This window comes from Megalops cyprinoides, chromosome 20 (genome assembly GCF_013368585.1).
Source record: "Megalops cyprinoides isolate fMegCyp1 chromosome 20, fMegCyp1.pri, whole genome shotgun sequence".
NCBI lineage: Eukaryota > Metazoa > Chordata > Actinopteri > Elopiformes > Megalopidae > Megalops > Megalops cyprinoides.
The window spans coordinates 3,091,628-3,119,545 of NC_050602.1; the positions used below are offsets into that span (position 1 = coordinate 3,091,628).

Sequence of the window (27,918 nt, forward strand, 5' to 3'; positions counted from 1 at the left end):
TTTTATACTTCCCCTCCCTCCTAAGGGTTTTGAGCACATCCAAAGCCTCATTAAACGAGTCCTTAATGGGAATCTACGGTGAGGCAGACAAAGATACAGAAGAAAATTGCTAATGGTATATGCCTTTATAAACAGAATTATTTTTATGTTGAAACATATGAACACTGCAGGAATATTTAATATTAACATTTTACTCATGAAGGACAATAAACAAAACATCCCTGAAAAAATAAAATGATTTTTTCCACCTCTCCTCTATCCAATGTGCCCACAGCTAAATTAGAAAACATTTACAATAGTAAATTAGCTTAAATGGAACCTTAAACACAAACTGGTTATCGCCTGTACATGTTCTGAAATTGCTGTCTGATCCAAACACTTATAAAGGCTTTGAACAGTATTTATTTTTAGTATTGTTTCTAAACTGCACGTTCATGTAACAGATTTGTTCTCTATTTTTAAGCTTCGATGATCAATAATACTGATGAGTGAATACAACTGCATTTTGAATGAAGGGCCCTGTTTTTGTTTTAAATATCTATGATATATAAATAGTCTGCTCTATTCATTATAAGTGATACCTTAATTATGTACAAACTAGTCTTAAACAATCTGTATTTTTTACGTTCAAGGTATATTATGCAACACTACTAATGAACTGGGACTTTAAAAGCCTGATTAAAGCATAAAAGGCAAACTTTATTTGAAGGGCCTGTTTAAACTGTTAAAACATTCATGAATTGCTAATTTTTCAAAGCAGTTATCAAACAGTCGGCGGATTGGTACTAATAGTCCAAATTAAGGGTGTGAAATAATTTAGAAATAGTTTTAAAAATGTACCTTTGGTATGTTCAGATTTCTTATTCTAAACTACTGTCTGGTTGTGACATTGATTTTTACCTTAAGTATCTTAAGTAATGCAAAAAGACATACTGACAACAAAAAAGGAAGTCTTATTATCAGTTTACTTCACCTCTACTATCTATTTATGAACTGTTTAAGAAAGTAGCAATGTATTCATAAAATGTTTTAACAGTATGAAAGGGTCCTTAAAATGAAGTATGACCAACAGGTAAAAATACAGGGTTAGTGGGGAGAGTCAAGCATGAAAGTACTTCAGCAATGACTTACTATCTGTATTTACTCACTCGATGACATATGGCAGAATATATCTAATCCAAAAGGTAGGGAATTCACTCTGAAAATATACTAACATTTTAGGATGATATATACTTAACACAAAATGTAATTTTACAGCGTATTCTAAAATCCATTTATTGCAAATATGGGAAAGTTTATCGATTATTGCCACCTTCTTCCTATGTATGTACGTGTGTGTCTGTGTTTGAAAGTTGCAATAATGTCTGCGTTTAAAGATATTTGCAATATATTTTGATATACCTAATAGATGTTCCTTATATTTTTGATTCAACCTTTTAACATATAGTATGTCTACGGAAGGATAAGGTGATAGCAGCCAAACTGAATATCCCTGGTGATGGTGTTTTTCTTGGGTAGTGCGGTCCTCATCGCTCCTGTTTTTATACGGACCCAATGCCAGCCATGTTAATTGACCACGATAAGAAACAAGCTTCACCCGTGTACGAAAGCCTCTTGCGGAACAACTGCACAACCTGTTAGCACCCACATTCAAAACACAAAACAAACATAAGGCCACATAACATTAGCATATGTGAGAGTTCAGTCTGTGCAGATGAGAGACATTCAGTGCTTCAGTGTACCAAATCAACAACATGGCATCCACACCTGTATTACCCACCACATACAGAAACCACACACACACACACACACACACACACACACACACACACACACATGCGAATTGGTAAAATTATCCATGATTCTATGCTCTCACACAGCAGACACATCGAGTCAGCTCCACTGAATAATTTTAAATAGTCCTCTACATTCCAGTTGTGCATAATGTCAGAAGGTTTCCGTGTCCAGTCGCAACTCAAGAGAGGGAAGAGGAATGAACTTGAGAAAAAAAGGAGGAAAATCGATTCATCCTTGCTGCGTTGCAGGCATTGAATCCAAGCTGACAACCTACAACGAAGTGCAAGCTGAACACGGTGGGCTCCCGGTTTGCCCGGAAACCGGGCAAAGTTAGTCACTCCACTAGGACTTGGTGGGCAGCGCTTTTTTGGGAGTGCCAGGCTTCTTGGTCTGCCACAGGTGGCCGTAGATGGTGATGGCATCCACACTGGCAGACATGGTCTTGGCGGGGATGTGGCTGAACTGCTTCCTGTCTGAGTTGTACTTGAACAGGCCCTCAATCATCTTTTGGGTGATGGACTTGGGCCCGATGCCTGCCAGCTTGGCTATCTCCTCAGTCTCAGGGCAGTACGTGTAGAGGGAGCGGAACTGGCAACCCGAGTCTCGGAACAGGATCAGAAAGTTGTTGGCCTCTGACTTCTCCATTTCCTTTTAAAAAATGGGGAAAGAAACAAAAGATGAGAATTTTTTTAAATGCCAGATAAATGTCACACAATCGACTACTCTTGGAAGATCCATGTCTTATTGCTGGGGAGGTACCCAGCTCAGGCCTGAAATAAAATCCCTGGCTTTATAGGCAGTGCATGACATGGAGGTCTCATGGGAAACATGGCAAATGGGTCACTTATGAAGGATTGGTCTATCTGCCAATCATCTACAAAGACACGCAAAACAACTACCTAGCTAGGTCAGCTGGTCACTGGAGAGCCAAGGGGTTTCTGGGTTTCAGTCTAACTTGAATCTTAATTACTTAATTGTAGCCACTTCTTGGATGGCACCTGAATCTCCAGACATTCCAGGTGTCAATCCAAGTGTTTTAAAGGCATCTCAAAAAAAAACAAAAAAAAACTAATAATCATGCATGTTCAGGTACAGAAACAAGAAACTTAAGCTGATATTGAGCTCTGTAATTGAACAATATTATTATTTAGGAACATACACTGAGTCTCTCTCAATAAGTAATGCTTATAAAATATACCAAATAATTAACTAAACTAATACTAATAAATGGATTTTGGGCCTAAACATCCAAGGATCCAAATAAAGGTGGAAGAGTCAGACTGAGAACAGCGAGGCTGTGTTGCGATTGAATCAGATTAAACCGTGACCTCCTACCTCCAGTATCCGGTTCTTCTGCCCCTCATTGACTTTGCCGGCCAGGCAGCAGTGGGCCAGTGCATTCTGGATTATATGCTTGTTGGATTTGGCACTCGGCTCCTTGTACAGCTTGGGCCCTGTTCAGAAGCAAACAGACCATGGTTGGTGTATGGCCTGCTCACGTGGTCAGTGTAGATTTACCTCCAGCGTGATCACACACACTTCAGGCAGCCTGCCTTAGTATTCAGCCTCAGGGGCATGCCTCGCAGATAATAGAGGGAGATGTAAAGGGTGATTAAGAAACTGGATGGACCACTCATATGACATAAGAAATAGTCTGTTTGGAAAGTGTGATGTGACAGTCCTCTGTAATTAACAGGTGGAGTTATACTGCAAAAGTGATCATTTTGAAGGAAACATTTAACAGACCAAATACTGAAACAAAACAACTGGACAACTGTTATTGTTTAATGTGAACATCTGACACAAACATTTTCCCCAAGATGATGTTTTTGTCAGAGAACCGTATATACTAGAGCCACTCATCCTAAGCGGAAAGGCAGCATAGTGTGACATGGCGGCTGCACCTGTGTACTCTGTGTTGGATGCCACAGACGAAGTCGTGGAGCCGTTTTCCCAGTCTTTGTCTCCGTTCCCACTTCCCAGGAGGCATGGGGACAGAAACCCATCAGCGGAGTCTGGCCTGGGGGGAGGGGAATGCTCACATTTAGAAACAGTAAGTCACTGTGATTCCGGCCATAGCCATGCCTATGCCGTGGCTGTGGAAATGAAGTGTATGACAGCAAAGCTTGCGAAGTTCATTGCCAGAGCAGTGCATCGTGGGTGCAAGTGTGGAGGCCACCTCCAATGACCAAAGGAACCACTGTGAGAAGCATTATAATGAAAAACAATGGAGTATTAAGCATTAGCTGCCTCACAAATGCATGATGGGTGTTCTGTATGCATGACTGGAGCAATGACGGCCACTACACTGAGCATTGCTGGTATGCTTTTAGAGGTCCTGCACTGGTTAGTTTCTAATGTGCCTGGAACAAAACTGGACGCACAGAACACAATGCTCAGGAAGATCCAGTCTCCACTTTCACAGGAAAAGGGAGACACCATTTACTGAAAATACCCACTACACTTAACTTAGTGTTAGTGTTTGACAGAACTCTAGGGGTCACCCTTTATCTAGTAATAAATAGGCTCAATGTGAAGCAATGATATCTACATGATCATCACATATTTAGGGCCTTTTAGGGGTTGGTAAACTGAGGCCTAGCTTCAAATTACATCCTATGATCGCTCCTCAACCAAACCATGTATGTGGTATAGCATAAAATAAAAGGGATACCATGAATAGAATATGTAAATATATGCCATTTTGTTACACATTGTTCTTTTACAGTATATGCCACAAACAGGAAAAATTCCAAAAATATTCATAGATGTAATACTTGTGACACATATTTTGCCAGATCTTTCAAAGTGTTTTCTTTATATTTTAAGTAAATATTTTGGAAATTTCTGTAAGGGAAAAGCGCAGCCAAATTGTTCAGAGGTAATCAGCTCCCTTATTTCAGGATATGTACAGCCAGCTTCCAGAGCGGCTTCCAGGATGCAGAATGGAAAGTTCACTTTGGCCTCGGATTTCCTGGATGGATGGTGAAATCTAGCTCTGTGCCCCCATGAACCAACGGGAGAGGAGCACGGGAGATGAGTAACAGAGGGGCCACACTAAAGAGACTAACCTTGCCTTTTTCACTTTGGGGGAGTTCAGAAAGAAGTATAGGCTTCCAGAGGCTAATTTACTGCTTCTGAAAATCCCACAAAACGGAGAGAGAGTAAAGAAAATAAAAAGGAGACAAGGAAGTGGAGAACAGAGAAGGTTAGGGATGTAGTTTCAATTCACTGAGCACTTAAGGGAGAAAATGTCAGAGGGAAGCAGCTAGGAAATCACTCAGATTAGATATTCGACCTACGGCCATCCATTAACCAATACTCAAAATGGTTAATGGATTAGCCAATCAGGTTGCAGATTACAACATAAACAAGAAACAATGAATAGCTTGTGTAGTTAGGAGATACTTCCTGTAGGATTCATTCATAAGATATAAATACAGAGTGTACGTAAATACAGGAAATTATATTACATATGTAAGCTTCACCTTAAATGAACGTACATGTTTTTTTCATTTCTGCATCTTCCATCAGGACAAGAGCCATTCATTTCAAGTGTCTTATGTTACCAATAACATGTCCTTCTGACAAGATTGAAGTATTTACTGTATTGTACTGTGTACTGTACTAAATACTTAGCTTTACTACTATACTATGGTGTTACTTCTACAATACTGTTCAGACAAAAGAAGAGATTCGCAGGATAGATTTTCAGCAAGAGAGAAAGGCGATATCATATGCTGTGTTTTGGACGTAATAATTGATAAAAGTTAGAATTTGAAGGTGCTCTTTTTATCCTACTAAACATGTTTTTACTTTGCTTGCTACAGCAAAGCCAGTTTTTACATATTACATCATTTAACAGATGCTCTTACCCAGAGCGACTTACAAATAAGTGCATCACTATGCTAAGAGTAGACATCGTAAGGTATTACAAGAGGTCAGTAAGATCCAAAGTTAAAATGCTAAGCTAGTGTGGAGTTTTTTTTTTTTGAACATAATACATGACAATACATAACAATTGATAGGATGGAAAGACATACATTGGGGTGAAGGTAGGCTACAGATACAGCATGAGCAGATGAGTTTTAAGTTTATTCTTGAAGGCGTCCAGAGAGTCTGTTGTCCGACATATGACATTAAAATGAGAGATGTACCCTTAAAGGGAACTTACTTTCAAGAATTATCAGTAATGCACGTAGAATTAAAAAAATGGTTGGATAAATAAAGCCTTGATAAGACAGCATTATGAACGCTTGGTGCATACAAACAAATACTTTCCCTGTGGTTTGTATTCTTAAAAGCCAGCCTTCATACCCTGCATTTTCCACTCCTTATATTTAGTACCTTGTGCTAATTGCCACACCATGACTTCCAACAGTGTGTATCAGAACCTTGCCTTCCGGTGAGAAGGCTCTGGATCCAAAGTACAACACTGCTAACACTAACACTGTACTGCAGCTTTGAGACTGTTCACATGGAGACTAAGCATCAGGGGTTGGGAAATGGCCTCACCTGGGGGTCCTCTTGTCTGAGTTCACACTGTCGTTGTCCCCCAGGTTGAGTGAAGCCAGGGACAGACTGGAGACAGAATACACACGAGGCCGGGAACCTGGACATGGGAAACAAAAGTCAACACAAATGAAATTCTGTTAGATGCACTGTGAGATGCCTCTGTTCACTGTGCTTTGTACACACTTCTGTACAGCTCATTCTAGAAGCCCACAGAGAGAAAGCCTGTTTTCATTTCACACTTCATGACGGACGGCCATTTCTCAGGATTCTGCATGATCACGGTGCTCAACACGGCATGGAACAGGGGGTGGGCTTACCCGACCCCGCCCTGGGTGGGACCTTGGGAGACTCCATGCTATCTCTGTGCATCGACTTTGGGCGGGGCTTCTTCTGCTTAGTGCTGGAGGGACGGGGCTTGATGACAGAGTCCATATCCTCCATGAGTTTGAGCTGTTTTCTGAGGAGGTACTCCTGCTTGATGTACTCTCTGCGCGCCTTGTCCTCCTCCTTCTTCTTACGCTCTTCCTCCGCTTTCATCCTGAGGAAGAGAAGGATGGAAAACCAGAGTCACAAAGGTTAGAGAGTCTGGAGGCTTTTTAGGGATAACATGCTTTCACTGTTACATCGTGCCAAGCTTTGTTAATTTCTGCAAGGAGCAGAAGCAGAGGAGGCATGAGATATTTTTATTAAATTCTTTCCTCTGTATCCTATATTTCTTTAAATATGTTTCTGAGCTTTCATATTTACTTCAACTTCGTTAACACATACCTCTGAATTTTTGAACTCACTTCCTTCATGCTCTGTGGTTTTTCAAAAATTAAAGTCATTTTGTCAAGTAATATATAATATCTGACTAGGTTATCCTTGAATATTATGCAAGCATACAATTGACATTTTACTTGTATCTATCTGTCAATACATACTTTATGTTTATTCTGATTATATTTCTAAGGTTCACACTGTATATGCAACAAGAGTCAAGGCCAGCCTTGTAATGTCAGCTTTGTGTGATCCCTGTGCCTGTGTGTGTGTCATCTGACACTGTCTTAGCACTCCTGAAAAGTGACATCCTTCAGGGTTGGCGGTATTTTGGGGGATGCGGCCCTTCGGGGGGTGGGGCAGTGACTCACCGTGCTTCTTCCTTCTTCTGCTCAAGCTCCACCTCCAGCTGCTGCTTCTTTTGCTGTGTCTCTCTCTCCCTCCTCATCCTCTTCTCCAGCAGTGCCGCCCTTTTCAGCGCAATGTCCTCCTCGCCCTTCTGGTCATCCTAGGCAACAGCAGCAGCCCGAGCCACATTAAAACCGCTCTTGTCAAGGCCAGACTAACATCTGATATTCTGTCTGACACACATTTGTGTAGCAGTCACTGTGCTAATTGTTCAGCCTTTGTGGCTGCACAGACTGTGTCCTAAAAGAGGGGGGGGTGTTTTATTCCTTATTAATTAAAATCCTTTTCACTAAAAGAGAGCTGCTGTTGCTGGAGCTCATTAACCTGCTTGACTGGACCTAAATCATTAATTCACCAACCACATTTTCTCAGTATACGCTCTGCAGACTATCTTGCACCAGTGAGATGGCTGTTTTCTCCTCTGGCCCACATACTCACTTAACCATTCATCTTTTGCAAATAAAAAATTTCTGTATCTTCCAAAAAAAGCCAGCATGGAGAAGTCATGGGAATTGAAGCAAAGTCCACTGTCATAAAATTAGGGCGCATTGGTCTAGACTGTGGTATAGTATAAGGCTGCAGTTAGTTAAACATCTTACACTGGTTACTTTAAGGCCATTTTTTGTTTGTGACTTTGCAGAAAGGTCAAACCTCATACAGTTTTGTTTTGCTTTATATCCTTGTCTAGGGTGACTACACATCATATACATAGTATCCATTTATACTTTTTACATTTATATACATACATACATTTACATTTATTCATTTGGCAGACGCTTTTATCCAAAGCGACTTACATAGGTTACAGTTCATTACAATGTTATCCATTTATACAGCCGGATATTTACTGAGGCAATTGTGGGTTAAGTACCTTGCCCAAGGGTACAGCAGCAGTGTCCCAGCGGGGATCGAACCGGCAACCTTTCGGTTACGAGTCCTGCTCCTTAACCACTATGCTACACTGCCGCCCATGAAGAATTTATGAAGAAATACAGGTTAAGTTCTTTGACTAATGGTGTAAAATCCATACAGCCTCACTGCATCTGAACCAGCAATCTCCCATTCATAGACCCAGTTCCCTAACACTACCGCTGCTGTCCAAAAAACTATTCACTCAGCAAATATGGGCACGAATACTTGTTCTTACCTTGAAGAAGAACCCACAGCACATTTTCTGGTCCTCCAAGTGGATCTCTCCGCTGGGATCTCCACCATCGCCTGCCCCCAGACCCTGTCCCTCTGGGGGCTTCAGCACAGAGAGGGGTACCTCTATCAAGTTCCTGATGCCTGTGAATGTTTGGTCAGTGGGATTCCCCACAGGGATCACCGTGAAGGCCTCCGCAACAGGCTGGGACAGAACTTCAGATGCAGACGACTCTGTGGGTTTGACCTTTGAACCCTCTCCCTTCCTCACCCCCTGCATCTCTTTGGTCGGGGATTTCAGTGGCCCTGCCTCCAGACTCTTCTCAGAGTCCGCTGTGGGCGCAGGGAGCTCGGGTTTGGGCTCCCCGGTGCAGTCTTTCTCTCGGGGCTCAGGTCCTGGGGCAGGTGCAGGGGCATGGCTGGGGGTGGGGGTGGGGTCGTGCCCAAGGTAGGCAAAGGAGCTGAGCTGGGTCTGGCTAGGGGAGAACCTGCGCAGGCGTGGGAGGCTGTCCACGGACTGCGGCGTGTTGAGCATGCGGCTGAAGGGTGCCACCTTGAGCTCGCTGGGCCGCGGCGTGCGGGGCGTACGTGAGTGGAAGGAGGCTGACTTCCTCTTGATGGCGGTGGGGGAGCGGTGGGCGGAGGGCAGGACGGGCGACAGGGATCCTGCGGAGCGGACGGCACCTCGCAGCTCCCGCACCTGCCTCTGTGGGGACGGCTGGGGTGGGGAGATCACCCAGGCCTGCTGCTGCTCCCTCATCTGCATGATCATCTCCTGCTGCTGCGCCAGCCGCTGCATCTCCACCTGCAGGAAGCCCAGAGAGGTGTTCAGCCGCTCAATGGACCGCGTATACTCTGCCAGGTCCACCTCCTCGGCTGGGGACCGTGGCCGCCCACCGGGGCTCTGCTCAGGGCCTTGCTCCGCACCATCAGGGGCGCCCTTGGTCTTCCCGGGCTGCACGCCCTCGCCGTCCACCACCTTGCGAGGCTGGGCATCTGGAGAGAGCCTGTCGCCCTCCGAACCAGAGGCTTCCTCCCTGAGGGGTGAGGTCCCACCACCCTTCTTGCGCACCACGTTCAGGAAGGCTGTGCGGCCCATCCTCTGCCTGTGCCGGGTGAAGGCCGCCTCCACCTTCTTCTTCTGCGCCTCGATGGCCCGCCGCTTCTCCTCCAGCTTCATCTTCAGCTGCACCATCTCGGAGGCCAGCATGTGGGTGGGGTCCCGGGGTGCCCGGCGGACAGGGCTCTCGTCCTCCGGCGCAGGGGACCAGGCCCCCGAGCGCGCTATGTTGAGTTCTGAGCTCTCGGGTGTGGTCTTCTGGGAGCTGCTGCTGCCACCACTGCTCCTCCCCTCGACGTGGCCCAGCTTGCGGAACTTCTGCTCGGCGAAGCTGGTCATGCGGACACCTGAGCTGGAGGAGGTGGAGCTGCCGGCGTGCGACCTCCCGCCGAGTGAGAGTGGGCTCGGGCAGGGGCTGGCCGAGGCCCGCGGGTCGCCCTCGTGGTCGGCGTCTGAGTCCAGGCTCACCGTGTAGTCCCTCAGTGACGAGTCCTCGTCCTGGATGTCCTCGGTCCGCACATGGATGCCCGTGTCCACCTCCGTGGAGGCTGAGTCTGTGTCTCCGTCCTCCAGCCTGGCCTTGGCGCCTGGGACCCCCCCGCTGGGGCCATGCAGAAAGAAGCCGTTGTCAGCGCCCTCCGCCCCGAGGCTGCCATTGGGCCTCTCATTGCTGTGGATGATTTTCAGGGCCTCTTCGATGCTGGGGGTGGCCCCGTGGCCGTGCTGCTCAGGGACCAGCCCGTTTGAGAACGCCACCTGTCTCCCCAGGAGAGGTCGCCCCGGGCGTCTGTCGGAGCCGCCTGGCCGACCCTCTGGACAACCCTCCTCCTCGATGTCGTCCCTATCAGTCTGCCCGTTGACGGGCTGGAAGGAGAGGTTCCTCTTCATGTTGCGGGGGAAGTGGCCGACCCTGAATCCCAGCCCATCCGTGCTGGCAGACCGGCTCATCCCTCGAATCGGAGTTGTGCCTGACAGGATGGTGTCTTCCTTATCAAACGGAATATCAAAGGATATCCCATGAGCTGAGGACCTGTCAGTCAAAGGAGATTCCATTTAATCATCATAGAGATGAAGTAATCATCTCTATTCCATTAGTCACTTGGCTGGCACTCTTATCCAGAAAGATGTACAAAGCAAAGGAACAACAGTCGTATAATAAGATCCCAAGAACAACAGTACATGAAAATAACCTAAATAATATAACTGGGAGTGAAACTGAAACTGGGAGTGTGTTACAGCTAGGTAAAGGACATACTGTAGTGTATAGTATAAGACTAGTTCCACAATGTTTCACATTGACAGTACTGACCGTTTCTCCTTTGGCCATGTCCCTACACACCCATCCACGTAGGACATTGAGGTTGATCGTTTTATTACACCTGACAAGAAAAAAAAAACCGTAAGCATTAAGAATCCCCGAGAAACAAAGACATCAACAACTACATTAAGAACAGAAATTTGTCACATAATGGAGGCCTTTTCAGAGGGTCTCCATTTAAATTTAAGGCGACACTAAAATGCGAAACAAAATTATATTTAAGTGTATGTAAGTTACAGTTTCATGGAGATCCAAAAGGAAGAGAACTAAATAAACCTTTCCATTCATTTTTACTGGTTCTGACACCAGAATGCTACATGCTGACACTTTCTAGTGGTTTAGAATTGAACAGACTCTTAATTTCAGACTTGCTGCAACCATTTCAAAATGTACTCTCTGGCTGTCCTGGATAAATTAATCCATTTATGTTTTACAGTGATGTTATTAGTTCATGAGATTTCAGCAGAAACAGTGTTTGCTTCAGCATTGCTTGTGGTTTGATTACTGTATAGCTAGTGCAGGAACCATGAAAGAATTCCAGATTAATTACTTTTACTGCTTCAAAAACTAAGGAGTTCTTTGGTGTGAATTTCTGTTCTGGTAAAGATGATTTATATTACAAAATAAACTGTCAGAGACTCAAATGTGTTGAGACTAGTATGCAGTAGTTTCTGTTACCTGAAGTGGAGGTCTTAGGTTTTGGCCTGAGAGGCAGACTGTTAACAGAGGGATGGGGGGAGGGAGGGAGAGAGAGAGAGAGAGAGAAAGGGGAGAGCAAGAGAGGTAGGGGTGGAGCAAGTAATCAAGAAAGAAAGCGTGAAAGACCAAAAGAAAAGCAGAGAAAAGAACAAAAGAGATAATTAAAATTTGCAACACAAAGCCCAACTGAATATTGTGTACCAAACAAGAGAATAACAAGTCCATACATTTCTTATGAGGACAAACCAGCATATGGTCAGACTGGAATGAAGGTCTTTCTCATACATCTAGTATGAATAAGTAGTGCACAGCAAACAGAACTGTACCTGGGCTTATCTGGACTGGGAGGTTTCTCCATGAAGCTCCGTTTGGTGACATCAGAAACAGTCACTGTGGGCATGTCCCTCGATCGCAGGATGGGGTCTGGAGCTGCTGACAGACAAAATCTGTCAGGGCACAGGCACGGACTCAAATGCAGACCAGACGTACTCAGGTTCTAAGTGGTTTTACTGAAGTCACAGGGCAGGTACGGAATGTCAGAACAGGCAGGGTCAAAACCAAGGAAGCAGTCCGAAGAGCGGCAGATCAGGGGCCGGGATCGTAAACAAGGCAGGCGAGGGTCGGGACCAGGCAGGCAGGCAGATCAAGCAAACAGGTCAGAGCGGCAGGCAGAGACAAAGTTGAGGAACAGGCAAGGTCAGCACAGGAAACTCCAAAACAGAATATACAGGCGGGAATGAGACAGACAAAAAAAAAACACTGCAACAAACTGGCAACAAGACAGAGACAAGCAGAGCAGATATAGGGCTGGGCTGATGAAGAGATGGGATGCAGGCAGGTGGAGGCGATCAGGAAATCAGGTGGGCGGGGACAGGGTGGAGAGCGGGGCAGGGCTGGAACACATGGGAACAGTAAACAAAAGCACATGGACCATATAGACAGACAGGGAGAACACCAAAACAACAGCTAGGGGACCGGAGTACTGACAAAATCAGCATGTCCATTTAATCAGTCTAGCACCTCTATTTATGCCAGAGTCCTGCAGTTATCCTCCACGGACTTAGTTTAGTTTCCCCTTGTTCTTACCTTGGGTGTTTAATACACGCGGTCGCACGAAGGAAGGCTTCACCACCTCAAACCACCAGAACAGCTCAGCCATAAATACAAGGTAGTTATTCTGCAAAAAAACATTAAAAAGAGAAACTCACATTTAGGAATGTCCATGGTACCCCTGGCAAATAGGATCTGAAGACATGTATTGATTCCACACAAAGGCTTGGCTAATTTTTACCACAGTGCCCTGAAAACATGGCCAGTGCAGTGCATGTGCTGTAAATCTCCACTAGATGTCCCTGTGAGCTGCAGGAGAGCAACATCAACCCAGCAGCAATGTCAGAGGAGGTCAGACCAACACAATGCTGCTGAGAGATACCTTTGCAGCATGGGGCAGAGATCGATGGTAATTTTGTTAAAAGGCAAGAGGAAAGGGGGGAGTAGAAAATATTAAAAATGATAAATCATGTTCGTCTTCCATGCTTTTATGTTTATGAGTCCCTCTGTTTCACAGATGGTAGAGAGAGGGCTGTAGCCTCGCACAACCTGATCAGTGGAGTAAATCTCTGATGTTGCATAACCTCTGGAGTTGTGCTTAGGGTGCAATATGTTTAACACTACATTGCATTACGGTCATTTAGCAGATGCTCTTATCCAGAGCAACCTACAAGGTGCGAGTACAAAGTGTATCTAATCAAGTAGCATGGAAAGTTGTACCAGCAGAACACTACTGACCACATTCAAGCATGTGTCATGGGCAAGCACAGCACTGAGTTCTCAAGTGTGTACTTGTTTAACTGCGTAAGCGCAAAGTAATATACCCTACAGCAGGTCTACACCATTCCAAGCAGAGAGCTACCACATACCCTGCAGAAAACTAGCACACATAAAATTACAGGTCTAAGATATGAATTCATCCACATGACGCTACAAACAGGGAAGTGAAACACTACGCTAATGATGGTAGCAGATACACTGGCTTGGTCACTTAAATCTGGGGAGAGATTCTCATGAGAGGATTCCATGTTGGGTGATGGATTTTTTACCAAAAATCCTGGATGGTCCTCCCTTTTCCAATCAGGTCCTGACACAACCAGCAGATTAGCCTTAATAGAGCGAAAATCGGAATCTGCAGTCGGCTTGTACTGAAACACTCGCGCACTCCTCTTACTGATGCAAAGAACCTACACACATGCATTAAGAGCAGAATCCATAAGTCAAACTCAATCAATCAAGATTCAATCACCTGTCTAAGGTCCACAAACTTGCCTGTGTCACTATTAGTATCAATAATAGGGAGTATATCTCACGTAAGGAACAAACAGCCTGACATGATACTGAACACACCAAGATAGTTTTGACATTTTAAATGCAAGAATACCTAGAAAGATAGAAATGCTCATTTGAAACCAACAGGTTACACACACACACACACACACACACACACATACACAAATGATGATTACAATGATCTGATTTACAATGCTGACTGCAAGAATTCTACTACTGTTAAATTTGAGAAGAGGAAAAGAAGTATCCATCATTTAACCATTTATACACATAAACACAAAATAAAATATTAACACACACAGCATATGAAATGGGTTACTTATTAAACACTTGAGGCAGTTTTTCTTATTACCCAATACCAGAAAAGGATACTCCTTCACGGTCCAATGTGGAAGAAATGCACTGCTCATCCAATTACATATCATGTGCAATGAGGTGTCTATAGCAGCAACTCAATCTGCATTGTATGAACCTTAGACAGCAATCAAAGAAGATACTTCAATGATGTATCTATCAAGTCAAATGAATCTGATTTCTCAGGTATTGCAAGTATGAGCATTTTAACTATGATGCCTAGGAGGAACACCTTAAGGCAGGAGCACACCCATGGCACTGCTGTAACTTTGCTGTCATTCCTATGTGTCAGGGAAGAAAAAGGAAGGAAAAATTCACACTGACACCTCAAGTCTTGCCTGCTTTCCTTGAGAGTCCTGTGAAAAGGACTCTGAAACAGATGATCTTCCTGTTTACTCTAACACTGCTGTATAGCAATAAGATTTCACGGTGGCGTTTCTTTTCATATACTGTGGATACTTTATATAAATCTTGCATTAAACTGGTCTTTGCAAGAACACAAGATTGCTGAAGTGCCCTCCATGCATCTTGACCCTAAACCCAGCATATGTATGTCATCCCTGTGTCAGTTAGGGATGAGGAAGAAGGCAGGCCTTGATTTGATTGGATACCATGTCTGCCTTAACAGCACAGTCAATGAGGGTGACCCTTGAGGGTGATGGTGAAAACTCACACTCCTTCATATTACCACAACTTTCAGATCTGCACCCACTTGAGTAAAGGCAGCAATTAGGAGGAGACAGGCAGACACTCTGAGAGATATATATTGGGTTCGAGTTATGTGGGAGCCAGTGGGAGCTGAGCTCCCATAAGGAGGGGACTGAGCTCCCATGAGAGCAGTAAAATCATACATCTGTGGGGGTCGCTAATAACCAACAACCATTATTTTAATCACAGATAATGCATTTTTCAATGCAATCAGTATTATTTACGTTAACGAGAAAAATAGGCTAAAAGAAACATGTTTTCCAAAAGAACTACGCACCATATTCTCTCGTGAATGACAGTATGGCTGCACTTCACTACCAAGCCACCATGGGGCACAGCAGAATATTGTGCAAACTATGCCTGTTGAGAGAGCGTGAACGTGAGAACGCAAACCCATTTGGAAGAAGCCGCCACTATATACATCAGCCAACATTATCTTTATAATATATTAGAAAGTAGTAGTATAGACTCACTACCATGCCACCTAAAAGGCTGCTGCTGCCGACGGGGTCTACAAGCCTGGCAAGTTTCAGTTTTTTCACAAAGAAACAAAAAGCATCTTTAGACAACTGGAATTCACCTGCTAGCATGACAGCTAGCACTAGCTTTGCTGCTACGGAGGATGCTAGCTCAGCTACCAGACCTGATGCTGCTGAATGTGGGACTGCCACACACTTGGACAGTTCAGAAGAGGAGCAGGATGAAGAGGCAGGGGCTGCTACAATGGAATGACCGCCACAGAAATGGGAACACAATCAGTGGGGATCCTGGAAGGAAAGAAACCCCTGGCTGTTTGCAAAGGAGGATGGTCTGGGATGCCAAGACTCTCTTACTTTCTGAGAAAAAGTTTGGAGTGCATTTGGCAGATGCCTGGATCAATGGGACTGTAAGTAGCCCTGTTCAAAAGCAGTTGCGCAAAAAATTCACATACACTGCGACAGTATTGCTCATAAAGGAGCTCTTGAAATAGCAGAGCTCAAACAAAAGGAAGTGCTTCCGAAGAAAGTTGCAGAACTCAGCTCCACTATGTTTAAGGAGACAGCTAGTTCGTTCAGGGCAGCCTATATTGTCGCTAAAGAAAGGTTGCCATATACAAAATTGAGTCCCATTATGAAACTTAATGAGATTAATGGTGCGACAGTCAGCCCTGCTCACGGATCTTATCATTCATGTGCCCAGATTGTAGAGCACATTGCACAAGAAATGAAAAAGAAATTTATTTCTAATGTCAAATTGATTACAAATTTACTCCCGCATTAGCATAACACTAGACAAAAGTGCACGCGTTAGGCTATTATTTATTTATTTATCTCCGCCGCTAACGTTAGTTATTTTAGAGACGCCGATAAAGCTCAGATTATAACTCGAACCTTGAATATACAGATCAATAGACAGGCAGACAGGACAGCGACGAATAGATTTGACAGACAGACAGACAAACGGGGAGGTATATATATATATATATATATATATATATATACACACACACTGCATGGATACTGCCAGCTGTTTCCTGGGCCCCTGGTGGCTGGAACACTGTTAGGGCTTCGGTGGACTCTGCCTGCCCTGTGCTCCATCCTCATCTTCCTTCACATTTTGTGTCAACTGTGCCTACCAGCAGCCCTAGCATCATCGCTCTGCTCAGCTACAAGCGGCCTGCGTCCCGCACGCCCTGCCAGGGACCCGCCGCGCTTGGCCCCTCACAGGCGGGACCCGCCGGCCCTCTTTCAGCGCGAGTCAAAGGAAATGCAGACGCAGCCAGCTCCTATTTCCATCAGAATGGACTGTGGCCGACTCTGACTGTCCGCAGCGCCGAGGAGTGCCCAACAGGCGTCTCTTTCTCTCTCTGTCTACAGTCAGTCAGTTGGCTTGGGACTCGCATTTCACGAGTAATGGGAACAATTCCCTCAGTGTTGGACCTCATTAAAAGGCGCAACAAAACTCTGCCTCCCATTGACAGTAACACTGTCTGAAAAGTGAATAGCTGTCAAATTTGCATTGTTAAAACAATCCCATCATTAGGGATGTCACGAGAACCGATACTTTGGTACCAAGCCGATGCCAAAATTCCGAAAACGTGATGGTACTTGTTTTTCTCCAGTACCGTAGCTACGGGGGATGCAGCTGCAGCGACCGCTCCACCTCGATTCTACTCGTCGAAAACAAAAACAGTAAGAGTCGTGTATAGAAGTAGCCCGCTTTGCCTTCGAGGCGGGTCATCAGGGATTAATGATAAATTCGCAAAAACCAGTATGCAAACGGTGCCATCGAACGAAGGAGGAAATACTTCCAACGTAGCGAAGCACCTCAAAGACAGACATCCAGATTTATTCAAGAATGCAAGGTGAGTTAGTTTCAATTCATGTTAACGTTACATTAACAACATATCCAAAGTGTTATCATTGTTATCCTTATCCTGAAATACACGTTACCATTATTTTTGTTTGAGACAGTTGGCATATTGCTGTGTAGCCAAATATGTTCCATACGACGTTTGCAATGCTAAACGCTAAAGGCTACCGTGTTAAGGCAAACGTAATGTAACCATAGCTAGTAGTAGTAGGCTACCGTCCTTACCGTTCAGTCTGTGTCATCTGTCATCAAAATATAATGTTAGCATTTTAAATAAATATTTCCGGACTAATGATCTGTCACCATGTCAGTAAATTTAAACTACTGCTTGCACTCTGAGTATATAGAGGTGTGTGTGTGTTAGTGCATTGTGTGTGCAACCTGATAACTGAAATCTCATCATTTTCCTTTCACAGTATCAGTCAGAGGAGGATGTCAACCAGGAGAGGCAGGAGCAAAGTCAACAAACACATACGCAGCCAACCATATCAGAAGCTTTTCAGAGAAACATATTATATTATATTATATTATTACATACTGCAGTTGAAATGCTGTGCCATCATAAAAAGTTGATTGTTTGTAATTAAGCACAGTATTGTTTGTTTTAAATACTTGAAGGCTACATGCCACTGTTGTTGTTTTTTGTAATGTTCAAATGTTTTTAATAAAGGAGTGTATGTTGAAGTACGTGGGATTTATTGTTTTGTTTTTGTTTTTTTTACCGTGGTATTGAATTGGGTATCAAGAATCATGAAATTTCACTGGTATTGGTATCAACTACTAAATTTCTGGTAACATGACATGCCTACTCCCTATGGTACTGTGTTTTACGAAAGGATGGTAATACGGTGGTATGTCCCACACATGTATGTGGTATAACTTCATCCACACAAACAAAGCATAGATCAGTACAACCACACTGCTGCCAGCACAAAATTAACTAATGTAAATTTAATGTACATTCAGGAAAAACTCACCTAAACACTTTAAAAGGCAGTTTATTCGGTTTGGTGTCTTTTTTGATATGCTTTATTTCAAGGCTGAGCACAGGAAACTTGTTCATCTTAAACGTTTGCCTCTAATTTAATGCTTTTTTGATCTTAATCAGTCCTGTTAAACTACATCAAATTGAATTCCACCAAATCATACCCTGCTGCGCCTCTCCCAGCTGAATGGCTTCACCCTCCAAACTGTACTATTCTGTGGGCCATGCGCTGAGACAGGCACTGAATCACTGCTCAGCTGACCCCACATCTATAATGCACAAAGCATAAAGCACACCCAGAATCCCTCCCTACCTCACAGTGTAATAGCAACACAGGATGACATGCTGTTAACTAGGGATGTAACGATACCAAAAACTCACGGTACGATAATACCACAATAAAAAGTCCACAATAGTCCATGATATTTATCGCAATATTAAAAAATGAAGAAAAATTCTGACTTGAAAAAATGTCCTTTATTGAATAATAAATCAGCATTTTTTATTCGTATAAAATTTGTTTTTCCTTTTAACTTAAAGTGCTTCTGCTTTCCTTCTTTAATAAAATAAAATAAAAGTAGCCAGTCATAACCTAAGCATGTGCAAAAATTGGCATGAATTGTCATCCCTTTGTCCAGCATATCCACGCTGTATACGCTACCCGCCCATTAGTCACTTATGTATAGCAAAAAACATAGTATACAGGTTTCGGTGCTATCCACGGTTTCAGGCATCCACTGGGGGTCTTGGAACATATCCCCCGCGGATAAGGGGTGACTATTGTATGTACAATTGCAAAACAAAAACAATACAATTTTCGACAAGGAGAGATAGTAGAACGCAGCTACACTAGCAAAATAACCATATAATATCCTGGTAGATTTCGTTACAGTCCCACAACGGTATCAAGACATTTTTTTTATTGTGATATTGCGGAATTAGATATATCGTTACATCCCTACCGTTAACACATATGACATGACTGAGCCAGCCAGCCAGTCAGCCACCAGTGGAAGCGGAGAGAGAGAGGGCAAGAGGGAAGGAGGGAAAATTAAAAAAAAACTGCAAACAGCTTTTTCTGGCAGAGTGAGGGCAGGGCGGAGGGACACTCTGCACTGGAGTGGGCGTGCTGCGGCCATCATAGGCCAGAGTCGCACGGCTGCGATGAATCACCAGTCTCAGTGAGAAACGTGGTGGTGGCTGCTCAGCTCGCCGGCATCCCTGCCATGACTCATCCCTGCCGACGGTCAATCCACACCCCCTGTCACGTGCCCCCCCACTTCCCCACACACACACACACACACACACACAGCTGACTCACCTTAATGGAAGAGGAGGTGTACAGCATGTCTTCAAGCGTGAAGTGGCAGCAGTCATTCAGGTTCTCAGCGCAGAACTCCTGGATGAGCTGAAGGTTGTAGAGGCTGTCCGCCAGAGACATGGTCTCCTTCAGACATATATCTGGGAGGGAGGGGCACAGCGGTGATGTCACAGACAGGCAGATGCTTTACAGGGGAACAGGGCTCTGCACTCACAAGGCACAGAGGAGCTATTTATGTGTGCTCTCCATCAGTCCCAAACCCAGGACTTGTCACAACGTGTTTTAGCAGAAACTGTGTGCTAAGAGGAAGCATCTCACTGCATTATCCCTTACAATTACCAAACAATCTTCTTTATTTACCTCTAACAACAAATAACCCAGCCATGCCTTAACTTAACAGATGAACTTTTGCGAATGTGCAATCTATCACTCAGGGTGAGTTAAATGCATTAATGGAGATAATCATTTTCTGAAAGTATGAGTTACCTACAGGATAGGATTAGCTGGCTCTGATGAGATAAAGGGAATGGACAGGGCTTGGTATCAAAGGCACCTGTGATGTAGAGGAGGCGTGTGACATTCCCAAGGCTGAGGAGATTTACTACTGTTCACTGAGCACCAAAGAATTACTCAGTGTTTCTTAATGGACTGGCAATAATTTTACCTATTATAACAACCGATTACAGCCAAGTCCTTCTGACTGGACATGTAAACTTGCAGTTTAGTCAACTTGTAGTAATCCTCAGTATAAATGAATCTCTCTCAGGTGCTGGTGTTCTGCGCAGGTCTGGGAGGGAGCAAGGCACTCAGTACCTTCCAACTGCACAGTGTCTGGGCAGTAGAAGTGCAGCAGGGCAGCCAAGGCGCAACCATCTGTGTTGTCCTTCAGAACGTTGTCCACCGGGGGGATCCAGAGCGCCTGCTGCGGCTGGGTCTGCTCCTTCCTGTAGCGGGCCTGGGGCCGCAACCACAATCCCAACCGCACCCGCGGGACCAGGTCACAGAAGAAGACGGGGTCAGTCGGAGGGGCAGCAGGCAAACACGCACAAACAGGCACGCATGCGTGCTGGCACATGTACGCGCGCACAAACAAGAGCATGCTAGCAGTTGAACACACACAGTTGCACACACTCGCACACTCAGACACACACAGATCGGAATTTATTTTACTTTTACTTTATCCTTTTTTCATTGCAGCAAAGTCTTGTGCTGCAGACTTGAAATCAAACAAGTCCAATGTGTCTTTGCAGCTTGCAATGCGCATAAGCCGTGTCACTCTCTCCTCCTCCAGACAACTTCGCAGCACCGATTCTGCAGAGAGAAGCCTCTCTCTGCTAGTACGCTTGACACGGGTAGAACACAGGCAATTTTAACCAGTGTTGCCCAGCAGGGGTACAGCTCACTGAACTCATAAATAAGCATTTTTCGCTGTCAAAACACAAATGTCCTGTTTAGGGATAGCCTTCGTTATAGCTACGTTTCGTATGAGTACTATTACCGGACATTTTGACTGGCAAATTTTTAAATTATCGTTTTTTATAAAAAAAACAAACAAAAAAAACGATAATTACCGAAAAATGGAAACCCTGACACAGACACACACGAACACACACACAGGCACACTTGCACTCACACACACAGGCATTCAAGCACAGGCATATACCACATGTGCACACACGCTCATATATTCAAATGCACAAACACACGAGCACACACACACACACACACACATCTAGACACATGCACACAAACAGAAACACACACACACACTCTTCATATTTTAGTTGGGAGGTATTCTGGAGGCTGGAGGGGGTATTGCTACATGCAGAAGTGGGGTGTCAGAGACACTGATCAGCATGCTCCCTCTGGCTTACTGTGATATAGTTATTCTACCTGCCTCTAAGCTATGGCAGTCTCTGAGAAAGAGATCCCAGCACTGTGTGAGTGCTCACATTCACACTGTTAGTGCAGCTCCACTGTCACACAATCTGTACTGCAGGAAGGCAGCAGCTGAGCTTTGTCCTGGTATTAAAATTCAGCCTTTTTTCATAAGCTTATGTCACCTCAGTTGGTTACCTTATGTTTTGCCACTCATATCTGATAGGGCCCCTCACTCCAACCGCCATGGTACTGTGTCCTCAAATGTGAGTAATTAATTGACGCAAGTGTTATTTTCAATTTTGAGCAAAGTAATTCTCAAATGACATTTTTTGTCGATGTCAGCCACCACTACGAGTACGACAATGCCGCAAACCCAAATACTTGCTTGATTTCACTACTCCAAGTTAGGGACAAAACACCATGTCATTCCTCCCCAACCCTCCCCAGCTCTTTCCCCCACCCTAGATCAGCCTTTAGCCCAACAGCATCACTTGTCTCATATAACTGCATTACTGAATTGTTCTGCTGTAGTGAAAGTTGAATTCCCTGGGTGATTCATCCATTAACCAGAAACAAATTTACCCAGGTCTGCTTTCTCCTAATGATGACAGGCATGATTTAGGATTTAAAACACACCTCTGGCGTCGCTGAAATGGACAAATCCCCGCTGCCTCGACAGAGCTGTGAAAATGCCAGCACACTCACTGGGTTGCTAGATCATCCATAAATATAAAGGGTGGCGGTGGGCTTGGATCAGAAGAGGAAAGTATAACCTTTAATCACACTAGCACCTGCAAGTTCAATAGCTTTCTTCTCCAAGGGAATAACAGAAGTTCAAACAGCATCCTGAGTTTCCTGCATTCAGAAACATAAATACACCCATCCATTTCACAATAGCCTTTGTGTCCCTGTTTAATGTCACCACCATGCTTCAGGGCACATTAAGAATGTGTCATGTTTCTTTTTTTTCACTCATTTTAGTTTGTTACTGAACAGAATCGGCTTTTGCTAATAGATTTGACATGGACTCTCATCTCCTCATGTTCCCCTACTTTCAGCAAAGGAAAAGAAGCAGATGCAGCTCACCACAGTTCAGATTTGTTCTGAGCAAAATGAAGTGTAGGCTGCATTTTATATTAAAAATGCAATGGTGTAAATCTTTTTACTCTGCATTTTGATTAGGGGCTTCATACATTGAACATTAAAATGTTTATTTTTTTAATAAATGGCAGTAATAAATTCAGAACTCCAGAATAAACACTTGGACCCACATCTGTTGTATGCCACTAACTAATTTTTGTTCTTTTTGTTCTACAATTTACCTCATAAAAGTGATTAAGCATGCACAACTTGATTATATTTTGCTATTTTATATATCTTGATAAATCGGGGTCAATATTTTAAATAGTCCATCTGAAAGTCACAGGTATCTAATTTTAGGGCAAAAATAGGCCGATTAATAGCAGCATAATGAACGTAACAATCTACTTTACCCAGACATAGTTTGCTGTTTATGATGCATCTATGAGCAGTTGGGTGCTATTCCCCTAATCCAAAATGCCAGAACACAAGCCACATTGAAGGAGCTGGACACAGGCTGGGATGTCACTGGTTCGACAGGCTGGGGTCAAAGTAGGAGGCACTGAATGTGGTTGTGCAGCGTGGCTGCACTTAGCAGCACCAAAGGATCAAACACAATAGGGCACATGCTTCACAGACACAAGCAGATGGGAGGGGCTGTGTGGCGTGGCGTGATGTCAGGGGAAGGGGAGGGGAGGAGGAGAGAGGCTGGTAGGCGGACTTACAGGAATCAGTTTCCAATACCATTTGGTTGGAGACTTCAGGCCGCAAAAACAAGCGTTGGGGGCGGTGATGTGGATGACAGAAAGAAAAGGGAGAACCGTCAGAGTCTGCAAACGCAATGTCACCAGCTGGCTCAACTTTTTATGTAGAGATTGCCCACATAGATATTCTGGCCAGATATTCAGTTCCTCCCATCCTCAAACTAGGAAATTCCAGTTCTGTCTGTATTCCTATGCTGAGTATGGATGTTCTGTTTCAGACCACACCCCCTCAAGAACACTCAACAAGCAAGCAACTCAGAACACCTGTACCTTAAACAACAAATCAACAAATCATGTGAAGTGCACCCAGGCTGAATACCTGGTCCATATATAGAACATCTGTGCCTGACCCTTCTGCCTGGTTTTGCCTTCCCTCTCCACTCAGCGCAGATGCGGCTTCCAGAACCTCATTTTCACCAAACCATTTCAGAGACACTCTTTTCCACAGAAGCTGAATACACAAAGGCTCCCCGGACCCAGTTCCAAGAGTTCACACGTTCAAACAGAGGAGGCGTGCAGACCGCTTTTTGGAACAAAGCAGCACAGAGGCCGTGGACATGCACGTGAATGCTAACTGAGAGTGCACAGTTCTTTTTTTCCCCATTTACGTCTGCTCGCCTTGACTAAAATGCCCCCTTTATTTGGGCTGCTCATACCCGCAGCGCAGTCCAGTTTGGTCAAAGAGCGGTGTTTTACTCCACCTTTGTGTCACACTCCTGCCATTTTTGGCCGCTGGACAATGATGAATATCAGACGTGAAAATGTTTGCCTTCTCATAGGAGGCAGACAAAGAGCAGCTTTGCTGGGAGGCAGTCTGCGCCCACAGGCCCGACTGATACACTGTCTGTTGTGATATCCCCAGCTGATTGGATTTTCTGGCTATGTGAGCGCAGATGAAAGTCCACTGATAGGCACATGAAGGGCCCTCAGCTTGCCGGCAACAGATATGCGCATTTTAAAGGGACAGCTCTGTTGACATACTTTATTCCTGAATGAGCGCTGACCTCAAGACAATAACCTTAATTATCCGACCAATTAGCTTGATCTTCAAGGGCAATGAGGGCTAACAACTAAACCATTTTTAGCAAAGTACTGCAGTTTACCTCACAATTACCATCTAACAACATACAGTGGCCTCATACATGTGTTCATTTCATGCCACTACAATGGGAAGAAAAAATGACATAACAATGGTAAATGTTATATTTAAGCTTCATAGCACTGCAGAACAAAGTCATTGTTCACAATTGGGGTTTTAAAATAAATTAGATTTTTTTTTCCGGCAAAAGTATTTCAGGTATTTCAAAATGAATCCATGGGTAAGTGTTAACTTGGACACCAATGTGGTCATTCTTCACAAGGTTGATTTATAATTCCTCCTCTGTCCAACCAAACACTCTCTGGGTCTTTAGTTTCTCATAGAATGAGCCACTTGCCATTTATATCAGGCCCTACCTATCTGTATGCTGCACAGCTCCTTGTCGGCTTGTAGGCCTCTGTCATCTCAAGACTAGACTACTGTAATGCTCTCTTGGCTGGCCTACCTGCATGTACTATTAAGCCTCTGCAGCTGATACAGAATGCGGCTGCACATCTGGTTTTCAACCAGCCAAGCAGGACCCACATTACACCTCTGTACATTCTGCCATGTACGTCACTAGTTTCAAAAAACATCTGAAGACACAGCTCTTCCACACTCACCTGATCACTGGAAACACTACCACCTAAAGCAATTTTTTATATCTTAAACTTTGTTTTCCTGTAAAAATTCTAATCTAATGGCTTAATGTACTCATATTTCCACCAGCTAGCTTGTACCTTGTCTGGCCAACTATTGAAACCTGGTCATGCAGCACTTCTAATATTGTTGACTCCTTATATGACTTTTTGCTTGTGTTGTACTGTGCCTCACTTGTAAGTCACTTTGGTTAAAAGCGTCTGCCAAATGAATAAATGTAAATGCAATTGTTATATTTAAAAAAGTCACTGGTCATCTTGTTAGTTAGAGACAAATGTTGGTGCCATCTGTCACCTTATGACACCTTGTCATCTTCTTTCCTTTATGTTTTATATGCACATTCTGCAGGACAGGTCTGTATTGCACAGGGATCAATTCAGTCTTATGGTTTCCATGGTAATGTGAAGTCAACCCACAGAGGATCTTGTTTGCTTAAAATGCTCCTAAATCTTTTGTGGAGAAATAAAATGGCTCTGAAGTGATGCAGGTCTGTGTCAGAGGCACACAGATGTCAACAGGCTTGGGCCTGTAACTGAGGGTGTGATAGCAGTCCACATTAGGCTTGGGTGGTATCAAGGTATTATGGTATACCGGGGTATTTAGAAATGATTTAGAATGATTTTCAACACCGTCAAAAATACAGATGCTCCTCTTTCTATTAAACTGATTGCTGTATTGAGGTGATGTATTGTAATGCATGGCACGTGCCACCAGAGGACAGTCTACTGGTGAGAAAGATGGCAACTGCGAGTGGTGGGGATAACGTTACAGGACTAGTAAGAAAGAAAAATGCCTCTGCCCCTGTTTGGGAGTATTTTGGGTTCCATCCAGATGATGAAGGTGAGCCAGCAATTCCGGACGAAGCTGTGTGCACTATTTGCCTCAAGAGAGTTGTGGTTAAAGAGGGTAACACGTCAAACCTCCATTTGACACACCTCACACCAAACTGAGAAAACAGCATTTTGTTGCATTTGGTTGTTATTTCATTCAGTTTGTCTTTGAGCAGGTGCTGCTCTTCCGTGTCACTGCCTGATAACTAGTGTCTCCAGACATCCTGATCCCTCTGTAAAGTGTAAGTGGTGCTTTTTTTAATTCCACAACTTTCATTAAGTCGTTGTGAAGGAATTGACGGCTGTTATTATAGCAAACTAGCGATAATCATACATGTCACCCGATATGTTCTTGTCTACACCACGGATCTGTAGACTCTTGAGGTGGCTGACTAGCTAGCTAAGTTAGTGAATTAGAAGTGTAACCACTAATTCGTATTTAAGATAGACTAGCTTGTCAGCTCTCAAAAAATCAATTACCAAGCTGGCTACCAAGCTCAGTGAAATACAACAACGAGTATTTCAGACACATTTTATTTGTTTGTCAAGACTACGAGACGGACAGCCAAATTAATAAGGTAGCTAGCTAGCTAGCAGGCTAGAGTCACATCTAGTCCAGTGATTATTATAATAACCATTCACCCATGTAGTCTGCTTGATAGTCAAGATTTGATGTTTTGTGAATGCATTTGTTAGCTAGCAAGAGATCTATGTCTGAGGAATTAACCAAAATTTGGAATAAGTAGCTAATTATTATCAAGCGAACTCGCTAGCTAGCTAGCTTGGTAACTAGTTAACTTTAGTTCGAGGAAGATAACTAGCTAGCTAACTAGCTAGGCTGATCATGCCAAAAATGTCTAAAATAAACAACAATGTGTTACTTTCAACATATTTATCAATGTTTTTCAGAAAGTATAGGATTTAAGCTGTCAAATTATGGTGACACCTCATTGATGACCAAAAATTTTTTTTTCGATGTTTTTTGGCCTTTTGCCAAAATTGAACGTTACCGACATCCGACAGGTTTCTGTGGGCCGCCACACATAATTATTATTATTATTATTATTTTTTTGGCCAAACAAAAAAAAAATAGACCCCAGCAAGACTTGTCTAAGTAGGCTAATTGCATATTAGACCCACAGCATTGTAGGCTAGCCAGACAATGTCTTACATGCTACAATGACTTCTACCACCAGCAGCTCAGCTTTTACACTTTTTTTTTTTTTTTTACACAAATACCGTCATATACCATATACCCCGGTGAAATGTCGGGAGGGTATGAAGATATAAAAAAAACAGATACCGCCCAAGCCTAGTCCTCAGCCAGTGTGTCAAATTCATAGTCGTTTATTACCAGCAGTTTAGTGTAAACGGGCCAAATGTGTTTCGGATATTGGTCACCTATCTGAATAAACACCATCTGAAATGCCTGGGTCAACCTGGGTCTGCCACCTCTGACCAGTAAATCAGAGATGGATTTGCATGGTACAATCTTGATGCAACTCTTCTCATACCCAGAAAGACCTCAGATAAATTAGATAAGTCTGATCTGTATTTGTGTTGGGTATGAGGTCATTTAAGAACACCTTCTATAACCGAAAGCTGTTTGGAACCCAACATGAAGGACAATTTCTGATGAACTTCTTGTTGTATAAATGATCTCCAGACAGATCACTAGAGCTTCCCTACGAGTAACCCCCAAAGCGCATGCTGGGTCTGCCCTTTAAGCCTCTTGTCTCTAGAGCAATGACAGAGTAATGGCCTTGACCTCACCGCAGTCCTGTCCCAAGCCCTCTCTTTCTCTCTCTGCTCTGGGCTTTTGACCCAAAAGTTGTTCCCCTGAGACAGGGCATTGCACGGGAC

At 43.9% G+C, this 27,918-nt stretch overlaps 1 protein-coding gene across 4 annotated transcripts in view; it reads right to left on the reverse strand.

The window, feature by feature from the left end:
• Positions 1 to 1,049: 1,049 nt before the first annotated feature.
• LOC118795376 (calmodulin-regulated spectrin-associated protein 2-like) overlaps positions 1,050 to 27,918 on the reverse strand; it is a 56,062-nt gene continuing 29,193 nt past the window's right edge. Inside the window, exons 5-19 of one of the 4 annotated variants that reach the window (XM_036553826.1) lie at positions 23,449 to 23,481; positions 20,576 to 20,717; positions 19,763 to 19,902; positions 12,786 to 12,876; positions 12,026 to 12,128; positions 11,679 to 11,716; positions 10,992 to 11,061; positions 8,627 to 10,712; positions 7,443 to 7,579; positions 6,630 to 6,850; positions 6,313 to 6,409; positions 4,869 to 4,934; positions 3,702 to 3,817; positions 3,133 to 3,251; positions 1,050 to 2,445 (exon numbers count right to left, since the gene is read on the reverse strand). In XM_036553826.1, the coding sequence (XP_036409719.1) occupies positions 2,140 to 2,445; positions 3,133 to 3,251; positions 3,702 to 3,817; positions 4,869 to 4,934; positions 6,313 to 6,409; positions 6,630 to 6,850; positions 7,443 to 7,579; positions 8,627 to 10,712; positions 10,992 to 11,061; positions 11,679 to 11,716; positions 12,026 to 12,128; positions 12,786 to 12,876; positions 19,763 to 19,902; positions 20,576 to 20,717; positions 23,449 to 23,481 (3,765 nt within the window). In that variant the 3' untranslated portion in view covers positions 1,050 to 2,139. The remainder of the gene's footprint in view (positions 2,446 to 3,132; positions 3,252 to 3,701; positions 3,818 to 4,868; positions 4,935 to 6,312; positions 6,410 to 6,629; positions 6,851 to 7,442; positions 7,580 to 8,626; positions 10,713 to 10,991; positions 11,062 to 11,678; positions 11,717 to 12,025; positions 12,129 to 12,785; positions 12,877 to 19,762; positions 19,903 to 20,575; positions 20,718 to 23,448; positions 23,482 to 27,918) is intronic. The other 3 variants (XM_036553827.1, XM_036553828.1, XM_036553829.1) reach the window with 3 other exon arrangements.